Source organism: Hyperoodon ampullatus (genome assembly GCF_949752795.1).
Source record: "Hyperoodon ampullatus genome assembly, chromosome: 11".
NCBI lineage: Eukaryota > Metazoa > Chordata > Mammalia > Artiodactyla > Ziphiidae > Hyperoodon > Hyperoodon ampullatus.
The window spans coordinates 93,699,851-93,718,019 of NC_136924.1; the positions used below are offsets into that span (position 1 = coordinate 93,699,851).

The 18,169-nt window shown below is 46.7% G+C and overlaps 1 protein-coding gene across 2 annotated transcripts; it reads right to left on the minus strand.

Moving 5' to 3' along the window:
• Positions 1-215: 215 nt before the first annotated feature.
• BCL2L14 (BCL2 like 14) lies at positions 216-15,016 on the minus strand (the record flags this gene model as incomplete). 2 transcript variants are annotated; one of them, XM_079715717.1, is made up of 5 exons in its annotated part: positions 216-587; positions 4,874-5,140; positions 8,068-8,138; positions 10,128-10,289; positions 14,608-15,016. In XM_079715717.1, 5 exons carry the CDS (start codon positions 15,014-15,016, stop codon positions 549-551), a joined length of 948 nt encoding a protein of 315 aa, XP_079571843.1. In that variant the 3' UTR covers positions 216-548. The 2 variants fall into 2 exon arrangements, with proteins under 2 accessions (XP_079571843.1, XP_079571842.1); XM_079715716.1 differs by having other exon boundaries at positions 10,116-10,289.
• Positions 15,017-18,169: the final 3,153 nt, after the last annotated feature.

Here is an 18,169-nt window from a genome sequence, read left to right on the forward strand (position 1 = left end):
CTCTCCCCAGGCTAGTGGATACAGCAGTAAACTCAGGAGTCTCAGCTCTGTCTACCAACACGAACAGCCACATCGGCCTAAAGGTAGGCTTGAAACAATGTCATTATCAGGCCATCTCAAGTGAAGTTTGAAAAATAAGTAGTACTGGAATCCAAAGAGTAAGCAAATGCACCGTTTATCATTTCACCCTCATGAGGTCAACAAACATCTGTCACACACTTTCACTAAAGTGGCCAGCAGAGGCAGGGTGATGGCTTCTGTTCTAAGCATTTGAATGGAAAATTACCACTTGTCTTTCTAGACTTCCTTACACACTCAGTGGAGACCTGAAAACATGGATGCCGAGGGCCATGCTACTAGATTCTATGAGCCGGAGATTTCAAGGCCTCTCCTGATGCCTCTTGATTTGCAGGAATAATGGTTTTGCAGATTTTGATGGTCCATCTGCCTTGTCCATTTTTGTTTTCTCCCATAGTCTGTGCTAAGACTGATGTACACAAGATCAGAGTTGGACCATGAGTATTCCAGATTACAGATCCTCTGATGTTTCAGTCTACTTCTTCATGTGATATCCCAAGTACTTTTTCCTAGAGGGGGGGAAAAAGAGAAATAGATTCTTAAAATTCCAAGTTGGATTCACTGTTGAAGTGGAAACATATGCCTCTTAACTCTGCTTTCTTATCCCAGGCATGACCCAAGGCTTGGAGACCATGTTAAGGTTGGGGGAGGGTTTGGAAAGGTGATTGGCATCCTTGGTATGCCTGAAAGGAAAACTTTATCAGATAAGGACTTCCGTTACACACCCAGGGCTAACCGAATAGATGGGAAAAGTCTTTGATTCTGTGGTTAAATTCAAAAGAGTAGATACTGAAAGGTTGATGACTATGGAGGTTGCAAACCTCTTCTTTCAAAGTGCTGTAGAAGGGGTGAGGTTGCAGGACCACAGGGTAATGATGTGAATGGTGCTTCAAGTAAAGCAAAAAGGCCAAGGAATAAATTAAAATCAAATGGTGGCTTGTTTGGCATGCTTTGTGGATAGAGTCGCTATTCATTCATTTGATCGACTCATTATCCTACAAGTCTTGGCTGAACATCTATGACATATGTAAAAGTAATGGAAACTATGAGAGAGAAAAAGGGGCATGAAATACATAATTCTGCCCTCACAGATTTGCAGTTTCGTTGGGAAGATAAGATGCACTCCTATGAAATGTGGATGACTAAGATAATTAGGAACCCTGAGCTCCTGGAAAATGTGTGCCTAGGAATAGTTTTTCTCCTTCCGCACCACACTACGAGGACACTCCAGAGACCCACTAAAATCCCTGGGGCAATGGAAGGCTTGCCACCCAGATTCATCTCTTTCCTCTTCAGGGAGACGGAGCACCCGTCTCAATGCACATCTCCTCCACACTTTCATAGTTTGTATCAACTCATAAATATTCTTTCAGCAGCATCCTTTATTTTTTGCAACTCTGTCTCTGCAACTTCGGAAAAAATTAGTCCTTTCCCCTCTTATTCTTTTTCTTCCCTCTCCTAATTTCTAGCTACGTGCTCCAAATTAAACCTAACTGTGGCCAAGACTTAAGATTAAGATTTATGATGACCTGGAAAAGTAAACTAATAAATTTTGAGTTGAAAATACAAGTGCTAAAGAACTAGTGCCACAAAATTCTAAAGGCTTTGAAAATTCCCTTTATTATTTCTACCCCAAAAAAATCCATCTGTTTTCTCTGATTGGAACTGTTTTTCTCTCTAGCACTAGCAGCCAAATTAAAAACTAATAAAACTTTTTGTATTCTTTTTTCTTTCCTCTTTTTATTTGCTTACTAGAATTAGAACCACTGTTTTTCATAACAGATTTTTTTGAAATTACCATAAAACTCACCTCTTAAAGTATATAATTCAGTGGCTTTTAGTATATTCATGAAGTTGTGCAGCCATCACTTCTACCTGATTTTAGAACATTTTCATCACCACAGAAAGAACCTCTGTGTCTGTCAGCAGTCACACCCCATTCTCTCTCCCCAAAGCCCTAGGAAACCACTGTCTCTATGAATTTGTCTATTCTGGACATTTCGTATAAATGGAGTCATACAATATATGGCCCTTCTGTCTGACTTCTTTCACTGTGCATAATGTTTTCAAGGTTCATCCACCTGTCCATACTTCATTCCTTTTTATGGCTAAATATTATTCTTCTGTATGGATATTCCACATTTGGTTTTTCCATTCATTATTCATCATGGATAAACTTCTTTGTTTCCACTTTTGGGCTATTATGACTAATGATGCTGCTGTGAACATTCATGTACAAGTTTTTATGTGAACACTTGTTTACAGTTTTCTTGGGTATAGACCTTTTGGGGAACTGCCAAATTGTTTTCCAAAGGGGCCAGACCATTTTAGAGTGCAACCAGCAATGTATAAGGATTCAAATTTCTCCACATCCTCACTGACACTTGTCTTTTTTATTTTAGCCATGCTAGTGGGTATCTCATTGTGGTTTTGATTTGCATTTCCCTAATGTTGAAATGAAGATGGCAAGCAAGGATCTTTTCATGTGCTCACTGGCCATTTGTATATCTTCTTTGAAGAAATGTCTATTCAAATCGATTGCCCATTTTAAAAATTGTGGCGTTCTTTGTCTTTTATTGTTGAGTTGTAAGAATTTATTACATATTCTGAATACAAGTCCCTTATCAGATATATAATTTGCAAATATTTTTTCCCATTCTCTGGGTTTTCTCTTTACCTTCTTTTTTTTTTTTTGCGGTACACGGGCCTCCCACCGTTGTGGCCTCTCCCGTTGCGGAGCACAGGCTCCGGATGCACAAGCTCAGCGGCCATGGCTCATGGGCCCAGCCGCTCCGTGGCATGTGGGATCCTCCCGGACCGGGGCACGAACCCGCGTCCCCTGCATCGGCGGGCGGACTCCCAACCACTGCGCCACCAGAGAAGCCCTCCCTTTACCTTTACCTTCTTGATGGTATCCTTTGAAGCAGAAATATTTTTAATTTTGATGTAGTCCAGTTTATTTTTTCTTTTGTTGCTTCTGCTTTTGGTGTAGAAACAGTTTTTCATAGAACACTTTTGGCATTTCAGCTACATTAATTAACTAATAGACTTTTGAGAATGGGCCTGTAAGCCCAATTGATCCTTATAATCTCGCTGGAAAAATATATTAAGACCAACAATGATGGTAATTTCCTCTATATAATCATAATGCAAACGTGAAGTGTTGTAAAAGGTCAGAGGCTGGTAAGAGTCTTGAGCCGGAGTAGTCAGGAAGGGCTCTGGGGCAGAAGAGGGACTTGAGGGGGTCCTGGAAGGAAGAGCAGTTAAAGCTGAAGTGATCGAGGATTCTGTCTTCCTCTTAGCGTGAGTTAAGGCAGCTTGAATTTAGAACACCTAAGAACCTTGTTCAGATTAGCTGCTTAAGGGCTATCATGTCTGGTGCAAAAGTGGAAAATAGGAAAGAACAGAAGTCTGGGTTGCTTGATGGGTAGCCACTGGAGACCATGGCGGGCACTTCACTCCTTAGGCATGATCAGCTGTACTTTCCGTCTGGTAGCCAAGACACTAAGCCTGTTTGGAGGCCCCAGGGCCATGTCCAGAGCAGACTCAAACTTTCTCCTGGCCCCTGGACCACTCTAGTGGAAAGAGGACTAATGATAGTGTATGTCCTCCTAAGAAGGGCTTGAACAGACAAAAATGCCCTAGGCCTACAGTAAGTCCCCTACACACGAACCTTCAAGTTGCGAACTTTCAAAGATGCAAACGTGCATCTGGTTCCAGCAAGGAACCAGAACCTGTGCCATCGATGTCGGGCATGAGTGAAAGTGCAGCTTGCCCTCCGTCTCCTACTGCTGACGATCCTTCAGCTCTCCCTCCTCTCCCTCCTCCAGTCAGTAACTCTTCTTGCCTGTTCACTCGATGCCAGCCCCTATATGCCACCTGTTATACTGTATTACTGTACTTTTCAAGGTACTGTACTGTAAGATTCAAAATGCTTTCTTGATTTTTTATGTCATGTATTATTTGTGTGAAAAGTATTATAAACCTATTACAGTACAGTACTATATAGCTGATTGTGTTAGCTGGGTACCTAGGGTAACTTTGTTGGACTTATGAACACACTCTCAGAACTCGTTCATACATAGGGCACTTAACTGTGTTGAGATTTAGAGTTCTGGATGGGGTAAAGCTTTTTGAAAAGGTTACTCTTATGAGGCCATTTGAACATGGCAGTTTTAAGGAAATCTCGGGAAAAGGATGGGAGAGGGGTTGAGGTGAGGGATCGGGGTAGAGAGGTCTGTTTTGCCTGATAGCAGGTAATTAAAAACATGAAAATTTAACTGCTCTTCAGTTATCAAAATGTCCCTGTCAAAATGGCTGGGTCCAAGCAGCAATGGCAAAATGTCATAAGCCCTGAACCTCTGCGTGAGAATTACACCCACACCCCATCAGCATCTGAGAGAATAAGGAACTATCTGCCTCTCCTTGTCTCACTGCTAGACTTCCGTTGCCTGCAAAATTTGTGAAAACAGAAATTATGTCTATCTAAACATTTTATATCAACATCTTTTCATTTCCTGTTATATCTGACCAGTCCCTCTCCCCCCACACACTTACCCCACATACCCTTTGGAAGCTCAGTAAATATTTATTGATAATGAAGATAATCACTAAAAAATATGTTCCCATCAATGGGATAAATCTCTTGCCACTCAAGTGTCCGAAACCCATGAGAACCGCTTCAAAGATGTGTTCCCTTCACTTAAAAAAAACAAAAAACAAACCAAAAAAACCCCTTTCCATCCCATTTGCTCTGAGTTCTGGGAAGATTTATTTTTTAATAGGATGCACTTACCCAGCCACCGTGCTGCTGGATCCAGGGCGAAAAGTTCTCCTTCAGGTACTTGGTTCCAAAGCCCAGCACCCTGTTCATGGGATGGCTGTCGATGCCTGTAAGCTTGGCCGTGGCGTCTATTGCAAGAGCAGCCTTAAAGCCCTGAGCTTTGACCTCTGATTCTCCCCTGGTGTCCACACCCCTTAGGAACTGGTCTGTGATGGTCTTGAAAACAGGGTAGGACAGCCCGTCCTGGAAGCTGTTCATCAAAGCCTTGTCTCTCTTCAACTGTGTGCAAGAGGAGAAGCACTCAGTATAGCAGCCTGGCCCGGGCAGGCAAACTCTCCCACTCAACACTGGGCAACTGAAACACCCAATGGAAAACCCTCAATTCTGGTCTCAGTCATGGTGCCATGTCCTGCAGGACCGGATTGGACATGGACCTTCTCTGTGAATTCCTTTCATGGGGACAAATACAAACTGAACAGCCCATTCATTCGACATTCAACAGATGTTTCCTGAATGCTGAGTACCCAAGAGGTGGTACTGCGGACGATTAAGACTCAGCCCCTCACTCAAAGGGCTCGCAGTCTACTGATGGTTGTAACCCAGTGCAAAGTGCTTTGTTAGTGGTTGTGTAATGGGCAGAATCTGAAGCCTGGAAATCACTGTCTTGGGGCTCAAACCCTCCTGCTACACCTCTTACTAGTTGTGCAATCTTGGAGAACTTAACCTCTCGGTTTCAGTTTTGTCATCTCTATACTGGGATGACAGTACCTGTACTACAGGGTAATTGAGTAAAACACTTTGTGTTGTGCTCAACATGGCGGAAAGTACTCTCAAAGTGTTAGCATTTGTCCAGGATGCTTCAAGATGCGAGATGCTTTTCTTTTTGGCCATGCCGCAAGGCATGCGGGATCCTGGTTCCCCGACCAGGGATCGAACTGGTGCCCCCTGCAGTGGAAATGCAGAGTCCTAACCACTGGACCACCAGGGAAGTCCCTGCCTCTGCTTGTGAAAAATCAAGGCTTGTGTCATAAAGCATACATCATCCTCATCTAAGGCCCTCCTTGCAATGTCTGTAAAGTGATGGTTGTCATGTGAAAACAAATTTCTCAGTGATCAGGGACTATATGTTTATTTGAAAATCAACTAGTTCTGTCCTTGAGGAATGATAAGCTGAGCAGGTTTTCAACCAAGATGGTTTCTAAAAGGGGTATCTGGGCATGAGTCAGATGCGACAGAAAGATTTGTAGTGGAGCCGTGTCCTTTATCTGAGCCCAGCCCACCTCCTCCCAACTTCCAGGAGACACAGGGGCCTATTTGAATTATAAGAAGCAGAAACATCCTCGACACCAAGAATGGATTCCTCTTAGTCATGACCCAGTGGAAGAAGGTAGACTCGAAACCTCCAGTGGGCAGCTGGAATCCAGGACCATGCCAGCACAGTAAAAGAATGAAACGCCAGAAAGAAACCCCTTCCACAGGGTACCCACTCTGCCCCCCTGCCCCTTGGGGTTGCACCTGGCTTTCTGGCATCTCGGAGGTGCGGGAGGGGCCCGCAAGTGCCCTCGGGGATCAGTGGCTTTGCAAACCCTCTGCAGACATGGCAGGTCCCCTCCTCCTTGTCACTGTCCCATTCTGTGGGGAACTTACACCCACAGAGCACAAACAGAGCTTCTGTGTGTTCCCACCAGAGTCCTCTACTGGGGAACCACATAAAGAGAACCACCACCATGTTTTCTACATAAATAACGTAAATGATTGCCCCCAAATCATCAAGAGAGTGCATCAGGCAAAGTGAGGTTTTTAAAGTGGTAATTTGTGGGGTGAAAAGGAAAGCATCTCTCTTCATAACCAGAAGGGTCAACCTTCATACCACGCCCTCGTCCCTGGCCTCCCTGACCTACTGCAAGTCCCTGCCCCGGCGGGGGGAGGCTTGGAAGGAGACGGCCGTGAGAGCCACAGCAACTTTGGGCTGTAAGGAATCCTTGAGCACGCCTGTCAGATCCTTCCTAGTTCAAGTACTGAACTGTGGGCTGGTTAGTGGCATCTACTTGGAATTCTTCTAGAGACAGGAAGATCATTTCTTCACAAGGCAGCCCTTGGCTTCGATGGACAGCACTGAGTGCTGGAAAGTTCATTCTTAAAGTGGGGAGAAATCAATTGCCCTGTAACTCCTATCTGTTGATGTTAGTTCTGGAGAAACACAGGGGTGTCCTTAAACCATGTGCCCTCTTCTGTTTTCTGCACCCCTGTCCACCCCGTAGTGTGGCCCTGAAACTCCCATACCCCCTTCTCTTTTCTTTGGTCTGACACCCCTGGTTTCCTCAGTGTTTCTCATTCTGCACCACCTCATCTGCCCTCCCCCATCCTGGTCACCATCCTCTGGGCACACCTGTGACAAAGGTGTTGAGCCACAGAGCATGCTGAGACTGGGCTGGCTGGCTGGCCAGTGAGTGCTGTTTCCCCCTCCTGCAGAGTTCCCCACAGACCTGACTTCTTCCCCATGGATCCTGGCCAAACAAAGGAATGGGTCCACAGGCCAGCCCCTGAAGCACAGATGCTGGACACTATGCAGCCGTCAGTGGGTGGCAGACACGGACAAGATCCCCTGAGAAGCCCTGACTACAGGGGGGCCTGCTCACTACCTCTTTACCTGAAGGCAACTCCTACACGTTCCTGATGGGAATGACTGGTCTCAACTTCTAAATGGCAGGAAACTCAAAGTTCTCCGAGTTAACACTAACCTGCCCCCTGGCCGAATTGCTGAGAGAGAACAGTCCTGCCTTTCTAGGGGGAGATTTCAGACAAGACTCCAGACTTGGAGCAGCTGTGGGACACAGATATCCAGGCTGCAGGGCAAATGCAAGAGTCTAAACTTCCCTGAGGATCAGTTACATGGGGAACTAGATTCATAATTCTATTCAGCAAATTTTAATTTATTGGTGTCTTTTTCCTGCAAAAACAAAGTTACTTTTTTCATTTCCAAAAATTCCAAGGAGGCTCCAGAAGGTTTACTTAATGTTTTCCAAAGTGATTCATTTTTGAGATGCTGCCAGCATGAAGAGTTTTGAGTCCAAGGGAAATAAAATTTAGGACTAAGTGGAAACCAGAACTTTGAAAAGGAGTACAAGCAGCAGTACAGTTCCATTCTTGGGTACCAGCGCGCGCGGACACAGAAAGAAAACTCGTTAGTTCAAGAAGCTCCCTACCTCTCTTTCCAACTGATCCCCCGAATATTTCAGCAGCTCAACGATTCTGGCTATTATTTGGTCTTCTCCGTCTGCCAGGGGAAAATTCCAGTTATTTCTTTTAAGAAAAAACAATCTTAAATGTTTCCAGGGACGATGCTTGTAGCCTGGTTAGGGATTGAGGAAGACATGCCCTTCATAATTCTCAGCAAAGTAAATCTTACCTTGCCTCTTCTGATCAGGCCCAAACCATTCCAGACACCCTTTCCCACAGTCCCCCTCTTTCCTCTCTCTCTTCCCCCATCACTCCCACAGTTCTCACCGTGAAACTCATCACTTTATTTACTGTACAAATGTTGCTGAAGATACATGAGCTTATCTCTAAAGATATCTAGGAGCAGTTTCTCTCGGCCTTTGGGTTTGTCCTGAGCAGATGGTGCTTTTTCCATATAGACACCATAAATCCCTACTTGATCATCTTACCCCTTTGTGTTAGCTGCTAGGAAGTGTAGAGCCACACTGTGGCCTCCTAAGAGGGGGGTATAGTCTTCCTGCATTTGGGGAATTTAACTCATTCCTAAACCCACCTATTCTCCTACTGTTTTCTTTTTACAGTATCTTTCAAATTTGATTGACCTTACTAAAATGTGTACTTTGTGTGCTGTGTCTTTACAACAAGGTGGAGTATAAGTAAATAAAATGAATAAGGTCTCCCACCCCAAAGGCTAACATGGCAGACAGAGAGAGAGGTGGCTCCAGTTGGTGTGTGTGTGGGAACAGGGAAGGTGGAGTCTGATCTTTCTTGTCTCAAAATGTGCTAACATGCATCATTAGGAAAACGGTCATTGCTATAGAGCGGAATCCAAACAGAGACGGCCCTTTTTCCTTATGGCACAGTCTCTGAAGTCATGGAGTCCTCGTGTTTGTCCCAGAGGGAGAAGGGAGGAGAGGCCAGGAAATACATCTGGCAAAGGTGGTAGGAAGTCTGAGACCCCAGTCACCTGGGAAAAGAAGGACTGCATGCTTCCACTGCCCACGTGTAGTTTTTATCTGACGCTGCCGCCTCTCTCCAGGAAAGTTGCTAGAACGGCAGCCTGAATTTCTCATGCGCGCAAAGGATGAGAGCCTGAGCTTTTGCTTGGTGTAGGGGTATTGCTTTACGAGGCCCAGACACACACGAGATAGCAATAAAGTGGGAACACTGTTTTTTGCTATCAGAAGGGTTCTTTCCCAGCACCTCATTCTCTAAGCCCCTTTGGTAGTTTGTGGTCCCAGCAGCACAGCACGGGGTGGACAAACTCACCACTTTGCTTCTGAGCTTGGGAGACACCACCACCACGTCTGACGATAACTCTTTTGCCTTGTGTTTTGGCGTACTGCAAACTCAGGGGCCAGCTTGGACCCTCGTCATCCACTGGAGTTTGGGAAAGAGAACCATGGGCAGGATAGTCATTACTGAGGGAATGGCCGGACTGAACTTCTCTTCCTGTGGCACTTCGTCCTGCTTCCCTCAACTCTAGAATTCCTGCAAGTCGGATGCGATCCACAGTCCTACCTCTTGCTATAGTTTGGTGACAACTGACCCAGTCTGATCACTACTTCTCAGTTCTGCTTCACGTTTTGCCCCAGGCCTGGTACCTGACAACCCCCTGCTTTTTCACAGGAGCCCAAGGCAATATCATAAATCCCCGGGCGATGCTGCACCTATACCCTGTGCACTTGCTCGAGTACACTTGTCCTTGGCCATGGCTAACATGATGAAATCTAACATGCATTTCCCCCTGTGGACCAGGTTGAGTGCACGCTTTGTACTTCCTCCTGCCCCTCAGTAGGAGACTTCTCTTTGGACTTAGCAGTGAGTTTGGCCTGTTGCTTCCAGCTGCCCTTGGCTTGGGCTGGTCTCTCAAGCTAAAGGTCAGTGCCTCCAGCATGTTGCTGTCGTGCCCTGAGGCCAGCTTAGCAGAGATTCCTAAGTTGCAGAGCCCTGAGCTGAATAAGTACATAAATGCTGTAGAACCTCTGCCTGGCAGACAGGCAGCCCAGTGCAAACACTCAGAAGGGAAGTTTACCTCTCTTCCCACCTGCAGCTTCAGGCTGGAAGCCCTGGTACTGGGGACCCTGGCGTGCCACAGTCGTTCTGGACTTGAAGCTTCCTCCCTGGCTGTGGATCTCTTCTGGCGGCGGCCAGGAATAAACGATTTCAGCAACTCGGTTGGCAATGGAAACAACTTTGGGGTCCACGGCTGAAACAAGACAAAACGGTGCTGACAGGCCCTTCCCAGAACTTCGTCTAGCTCATTGGTATGCACAGTTGCCCGAAATGAAAACACCAGCCTGGAGCGAAAGGAAGCGGCCGGGAGTGTGCGTGGAGGGGAGTCCGTTCTTCAGAAAGCGCCGGCAGTTGCCTGGCAGAGGCTGGGACGGAGGAGGAGTGCACAGGGGAATGATTGCCACCTCGAAACAACTGCACCCTCTTTTTGAAGTCTTGCAAAATTAGGGTCCCCTTGCACCTTTGCAAGGGAGGAAACACAAAAGGGAGTGCTTAGTTCTTTGCTTGAGGGAATGCTCATTATGCTTTTATTTTTATTCTTTTTTTTTTTGGACATCCTTTATATCTCGGAGAGCTGGCCCCTATGTACATAGGAGGGCATTCAGCGGTGTGACAAGCCTTTGGGGGTTGTCACGGAGGAAAGAGAAATATCCCTGCTCTCAGGCCATATCCATGACTCATGATCAAGTGAACACTGAACTCCCCTTGCTTGTGTGGTCACCTGTCTTCTCTCTCCTCCCCGTCTAGTGGGAAACATGCGAAAAATGCTGATAGGTAAACAAGGATGCATAAAGTCGAACCCACGACCTTCAAGAGTTTAGAATCCAGGAGAAGCCTTATGTCATGAATTTGCACACGTAACTAGAGGGTAAAGCATTTGGGGACATGAAGGTTTAAATGGCACTGGCCCCCTGAATGTCATAGCCTGTGAAGGACAAGTAGACTTTGCCCCTGGTAGGGGATGGGGTCGGGTTGGGAGGGCAGGCAGTACTGCTGAGTTATTTGGGAGTAAAATTTACATTGTTGATCCATCCCTAAGTTCTTAACTTTTAGAAGCTTGTACAAGTTCTGCCTTTGTTACAGAGCTGTCGTATCATGCAATGTTTAAGAACAACAGTATTTAATTCATAAGACTTGACGAAAGTAACAGAGTGGGGTTTTGGCCAGAAGGTTGGTGTGCCCAGGGGAATACCCGGACCTTGTCAATCAGGACAGATAAGAGAGGCAAGGCCTGGGTCCGGGGAGGGATTGTGTCACATGAAAAGCAGGGTTTGACCTCCTAAGGAGCTGCCAAGGTGGTTCCTGATCCTCTCTCCCTGGATTCGCCCATCACATGGAGCTCTGGGGCTTTCCCTTCACCCCCCAGGGCATCCACTGAAAGGCCATGGGAACTGACACTCTGTCCACAATGCCTTCCTTTAAAAAAAGGCCTAATGGCTTCCTTAAAAAGCCACATTTTTCGTGATGCTCCATCCATAGGGTTCAAAACCAGATCAGGAGTGGATTAGAGAGAGGATAATTGGAGAGGTCAAGGAGAGAAGGATCAATGCTTTTCCTTCCCATTTTAATAACCCAACCAAAAGTACTTTCCACTTTTTTTTGTTTTTGTTTTTGTGGTACGCGGACCTCTCACTGCTGTGGCCTCTCCCGTTGTGGAGCACAGGCTCCGGACGCGCAGGCCCAGCGGCCATGGCTCACGGGCCTAGCTGCTCCGCGGCATGTGGGATCTTCTCGGACCGGGGCACGAACCCGTGTCCCCTGCATCGGCAGGCGGACTCTCAACCACTGCGCCACCAGGGAAGCCCCCTTTCCACTTTTAAATCACCTTACTGCAGCCCAACCGGCTTGCTCGTGAATGCTGGCCACCCACCGAAGGAGGTGGCAAGAGGCTGGATCCCAACACCAGTGGGAGCCTCTTCCCTTGTGTCCACAGGAGCTGGGAGAGGAGAGCTCCCACGTGCTTCCCTCTCTGCAACCTTGTGCAGCCTGCAGGGTGATTAACATGCTCTCTTCCATGGAAGTCACCCTGCACCCACCTTGCCCTCAAAGGAGGCAGATGAGGGCCCCCAAGGTTGTCCCTCCCCATCCCCCAGCCCCCGCCATGTGGCAGGGCAATCACAGGACCCCCAGCAGACGTGGAGGTGCCCAAGCTGACTAACCTGTGTATGTGTATCTGTTTCTGCGGATTGGAGGGATGCAGGTGAAATAATGTGCAGGAAAAACTATAAGCAACCTCATTTTGACTCAGATGAATTAGCTCTAGTTAGGATTCCCATTCTCATACCTTAATTTTAAAAACTGGAAAAAAAAATTCCCTTCTCATGAGAGTTGGTCCCATCTGATAGGCAAGGGAACATTGGATGGGCGTGGAGAGAGAACAGCAAGGCTGCCCGTCCTTTTGAGTTTATTCTGGGGGCTCATTGTGGGATTAAGGAGAGCAGGAGAGTGGGGTTGGGAAGGCATTTGGCTTGAGGCATGTGTCTTAAAGAGAAGAGGCAGGGCGTTTGGGAGAGAATTCCATATGGTCGAGACCGCTGTTTCCTACCCAGTATCCATTTTCTTTTTCTTCCTTAGTAACAGATCCCTGAAATGCCAGGGGAAGCTGACAGCACTACATTTCCCAGCCTCGTCTGCAGTAAGGAGTAGCCACTGAGATGTAAGAAGTTGGGTACAGTTTTAAGAAAGCTCTCTGAAATGGAGCTGAATTATCTAGGAAGGAGATACCCTTTTGTCCTTCCCTTGCTTCCTCTTTCTTCCTGCTTGGAATGTAGACATGATGGCTGGAATCCCAACAGCCACCTTGGGTTTTAAGGTGACTTAGAGGTTGGAAGCAACTAGCTGAGGGATGGCAGAATAGGAATCCTTAAAGACTGTGGAACTGGTAGATCAAGCCTGGGCTGCCAAACTGTGGTTTTCTTTTATGGGAGAGAAAAATAATCTCTATGTTATTGAAGTTGTAGTGAATCATAGCTGTGGAGAAAAAAAGATTCACAAAAAAACCCGGGTTGGTGTTACTAAAATTGGTATTGACATTCATTTTTCTACATTCCAAGGCCTCTTACTATGAGACTTTGGTCTTGGGACATAACCTCATAAGTTCTCACTCCAGCCTGGTGTCTGAGCCCTGGAAATGGCAGCGCAGGCTAAATTGAGAGCTTTAGTTAAAAGAACCCAGGGGAAGCCAACTGCTGAGCTCTGATTTACATGTGGCAGAATAGAAATAGAACGTGAGTCCCTCTTGGGTCACACCCAACATAAAACCAACTAACTACCCATGTAATTAACTAAACAAGAAAGCAAGGAGAGAGGAAGGTGAGAAGGGAGGAACAACTCTACTTAAATCCTTAAAGCTAAGCCTCCTTAGGAGGTAACCGTTTCTACTTTTGTAGGGATATCTATATATCTACACAGAGATCTGGAAATTTTAGAAAATAAAAAAGGTCAAATGACACTTCAGTAATATTGAAATACAGAACGTCATTTTTCTCAGGAAAGCCAGAAGGTTAAAGTCTGTAAAATCTTCTGTTTCCTGGCAAACTCCAAAGAACAGGACAAGCAGAAAAGCCTATTGAGGTGCCTCCAAACTGTTGTGTTTGCTCCAGAGCTCAGATACCACCCCAGGTAGAAGAAGCCTGCTGTACCCCTGTGGGAAGGAGGAGTTCCCCAGGTAATCCCGACCCTAACTTCCCCTCTCCTGAAATTCTATAAATCTGATAGGAAATGGAAGGTTCCTTGATCACAGTGAATGATCTAAAGCTGTCATTGTGCGGGCTGATTCTCCAAGGAAGCCAGCCATCACAGTGTTTAAAAATTGAGACATTACTGCCACCTGTTGACTAATTACTGACAAGTTACACAGGCCAGTCAGCCCAGCAGGAGGGGGGTTTCTTTTAAAATCTGGGCATTGGGCACAAGGTATTGTTGGAGGGGAAGAAGATGGTTATGCCAGGGTTTGTGGATCAAGGGCAATTTTGATAAAGCCTTTCATGAAAATGTTTTGTTCAGTACAATGTGTTTCGTACCAATGAAGGAAGATTTTGTCAAAATTCTTCTTGGTGGTTTTTTGAGTGGCTTGTACTTTGAAAAGTATTTTTGTGTACAGCTATCTGATCTTCCCATGCACCTCCAGAGGCCAATGTACAGATGGAAACGCAGAGGCCCAGAGAGAGGAGTTGACTTCCCTCAGGAAGAAGAGCAGCCTGAGCCCAGCTGGGGCTATTTCTCTTCTATTGGTCTCTGGCACTGAGAATTAGGAATTTGGGCAGCAAGTTTAATTATAGACGGTGGAGCCAGAAAACCAGTCCCGTCACCCTTCCCGGCCACCCTCTTCCTTTCTTCTCAGTCTTGAGAAAAGCAGGGAAATTAGAATTGAGTATTACTAGGTTGGGAAGCTGAGGTTCAAAGAGTGCCCTACCTAAGGCCCCATTACCAGCTGGGAGGAGGTGAACCCCCAGGTGCACAAAGAAGGGAAAGACATGACCGCGGGAGAGAAAGAATCCCCAAAAGCCTACCTTCACGCTCTAAGCGCTGTTCCGCATTGGAGAGGGACCTCGGCCATTGCGGACCGTGAGGACCACTCTGAGGTCCCTCCGAACGGAACTCCGGAGGCGAGCTCTGAGAGTCCTCCTTCTCTGCTACTCCAAAGAGTGTTCTCCAAGATGACTTTTTCTTGGCAAGATTTATGGCCTTCTCCGTGGATTGGGAATCTCTGCAAGTCCACGGTCCCTGTGTCCATGCTTTCCTTGCTGGTCCTGCCTGGGACAAACTTCTTGTTCTCGGGAGCTTTCGTGAGAGGACAGCAGAGGTGTTCTTGAAGACGTGGTGTTTGACATAGAACTCCAGGATTTTGAATTCCATGCTGTCTGGGTCATCATCATCCAGGGGGACCTCCTCCAGGTCGCAGGCGCTAGTGGTGCACATGGCAGGGCTGCAACGACAAAGTCCACACGCATCCATCTACCTGGGAGCCACCTACTCTTTGTAGGTCGAGAGAGATGGGGTGAAACTCAATAAGCATTTATTCAGTACCTATTCTCTTTGTGCTGGGGGGCAGGGGGTCATCAGAGATGGAAAAGCCAAGGTTTGTTCTGAAAGTTCAGTCTTACAGAGATGAGACTTGTACATAGATAACTCCAGACAAAGAGGGTGAGCTAGGAGCTCGAACAGAGATGCAGGAGCCAGCATGGGAGGTGGGGAGGAAAGACAGCTGCGAATAGGGGGCGAGTGCAGGCTCCTTGAAGGAAAGAAAGTGTTTGGATGGGTGGCTAGCTACTGGGCCTTAGAACAGGCTGGGCAGAGGGCAGGCTCTGGCTGAATTTAGGATGTGTTTGAAGAGTGGAAAGAGATCTGGTGGCGCATAAGCCTTGTGCTTTGTGGAGAGCTGGGGCTATAGGGATGTGGAGGGACCACGGGGAAGTGGCAGTCAGGGCCAAGCGATCAGGGCCTTGGAAGTTCAGGCTGAAAGCTTTTTCTCATGTCGGTAGATCAGTACATTTCAGAAGGGGCCCTAGACTGTGGAGGGCAGTTAAAAGTCTTCTTGGGAGAGGGTAGCTGGGCAAGGGGAGAGGCCAGGTCAGGGGAGGGAACTGTCTGGGGTCCCTGGCCCTCCCTGGCCTCTCTCCATTCTTCCTTTACTCACTGCTTTAGCTTGGAAAGGTTTGCTTCTATTCCTTGCCGTATTTAGCATTCCATGTAAGATTTTATCTGAAGAAAAATATCCTTTAAAAAAAATTTTTTTTTTTGATAAGTTTGAAGTACACTGATGGAGGCAATGGAGAGCTTTTCAAAGTCTGGAGCGGGAGAGAGATGTAACCACAGACATGTTTTAGAAAGATCAATACAAGCACTAAAATGATGGGATGGAAGTTTCATCTTTATTTCCATATGAATAACCAGATAGATGTCATTAACTGATTGTGTTCAATTTAAGCTTTCATGAAATAATTCCTTAAATGGTTGTCTGCTAGGAAATCATTTCTTTCTGATCTACTTTGCTTTCTTTGGTTGTATCTTTAGGACTATGGTTTCCTTTTTGTCCCAGATGCCAGAGAGCCCAGATCTACCAGCCGTCATTGGATTAAAATTTCACAGACAGTGCGTGTGCTGGAAACCAGCTTGGGCTTCTCAGTCTAACAGTCCTGAGTTCAAATCCTGGCCATACCACCGACTAGCTGTGTGACCTGGGGCAAGTTACTTCACCTCTCTGAACCTGAGCTTCCTTCAGGTAAATTGAAAATAATAATAGTCATCTTGCAGGGGTATTGTGAGGGTACAATATAATGCATGAGAAGCCCCAACACAGAACCTGGCTCAAAAATGGTAGCTATTTTTTTTTTTTAGTACAACTGTCACCCCAGGCCCTCTGACGCTGTCCTTGATGTGGCTCTTAATCATGGACCCCTCCCTTAATGGTCCAACTTTAAGAGTGTCTTTTGGCCTGTGAGCTGGTGTGATAATAAATAGCTGTAGTGATATTAATGGGATCGGCTGGCATGTCTCTCCTTTTCTTTCCACTGTCCCCTTCACACCAGGACCAACTGATAAAGAATTGGGACAGTGACCGCAGATGGGGTTTGAGGCAGTGTGACGTGGTTCAGATCAATTTGACTGTGTGTCTGGAGGCCGATGGTCCAGGGTTGGCTCAGTTTATAACTTGCAAAGTGCTTGGGCAAGTCTCTCAATTCTTTTGGTCCTCTGATTTCACAGCAAATGTTCTCTAACTTTCCCCTCTGATTCTATTACTATTTGAAGGAGGTGTGAGGGCTGAGACATCTCCCCTGCAGGCCTGCCGATGCTTCCTGTTTCTATCGTCGTTTCCTATCTTTTTTTGGAAGGGCCTCACACTGGATGATAGGACGCTGTTCATCCAGGAAGTGCTCTGTGGCCAGGCCTCGAGAAAGCAGTTCTGATGGAAGTGATGTCAGGAGGGAGATGCAGGGGCTGTGCCAGAGCATCAGGTGCAGATGGAGGGGGCAGAAGTGAGCTGCCAGGGTGGCCAAGGGCAGGGCTGCAAAACCTGAGACACCTACTGCACACACAGATACATCTGCACGACTCCAAAGCCCCGCAGGCCTGCCTCGGGTAACTGAGCGTGAGCAGTGCTTGAGGGGCGTGGTGTAGACTGGGGGTCACCACCACTGGGTCCTCCTCCCTCCCTTTCGTCACACGCCTGTCCTATTCCGGGGCTTGGACTCTCTTCCTTCCCTCACCTACCCCCGATTTCACACGCCCGTTATGCACTGCAGGGAACTTTCTGCTGTGTGGAATCACTTCCGCATCTCCGCCCTCACCTCGCTCTGCATGCACTCCCCTCCTCGCCCCATTCTCACAGGTCAACCATTCTTCCCCTCTTGGGGCCCAGTTTCAGTCACACCCGTGAGGATCCTTCCCAGGTCTTCCAATTTATCTAGACTTCATTCTCTTTTCCACAATGGAATGTAAGTGCCGGAGGACAGGCATGTTCATGTGCTATTTTCTCTCTGCTGGGTGCCCAGCTCCTACAGTAATGCCTGGGGCAGAAAGGCACTTGGCAATGAACTGTGGACTTTTTCCTATTCTGAGACAGACTGTCTGGGTTCCAACCCTGGCTCTGCCGTTAGCAGTTATGTGACATACTCCCCAGGCTTCAGTTTCCTCATGTTTAAAATGGGGACGAAGGGACTTCCCTGGCAGTCCAGTGGTTAAGATTTCGCCTTCCAAGGCAGGGGGGTACAGGTTCGATCCCTGGTCAGGGAGCTAAGACCCCACATGCCTCGTGGCCAAAAAAACCAAAACATAGAAACAACAGAAGCAATATTGTAGCAAATTCAGTAGACTTTGAAAATGGTCCACATCAAAAAAAACTTAAAAAAAAAATAATAAAATGGGGATGAGAATAGTACCTGTTTCCTTCTGTTACAAAGATGAAATGAGTTAATATTTGTAAAGCATTTAGAATAGCAGTTAAGTGTTTGAACAAGTATTTGATTAAAAAAAATATTTATGAAACCCACTTACGGCCGGACACACTGTTCTAGAGAAGCTGCAGGGGGTTTTCGGGTGGCGTAGCGGGGAGACTGTAGCATGTGGAGTGAA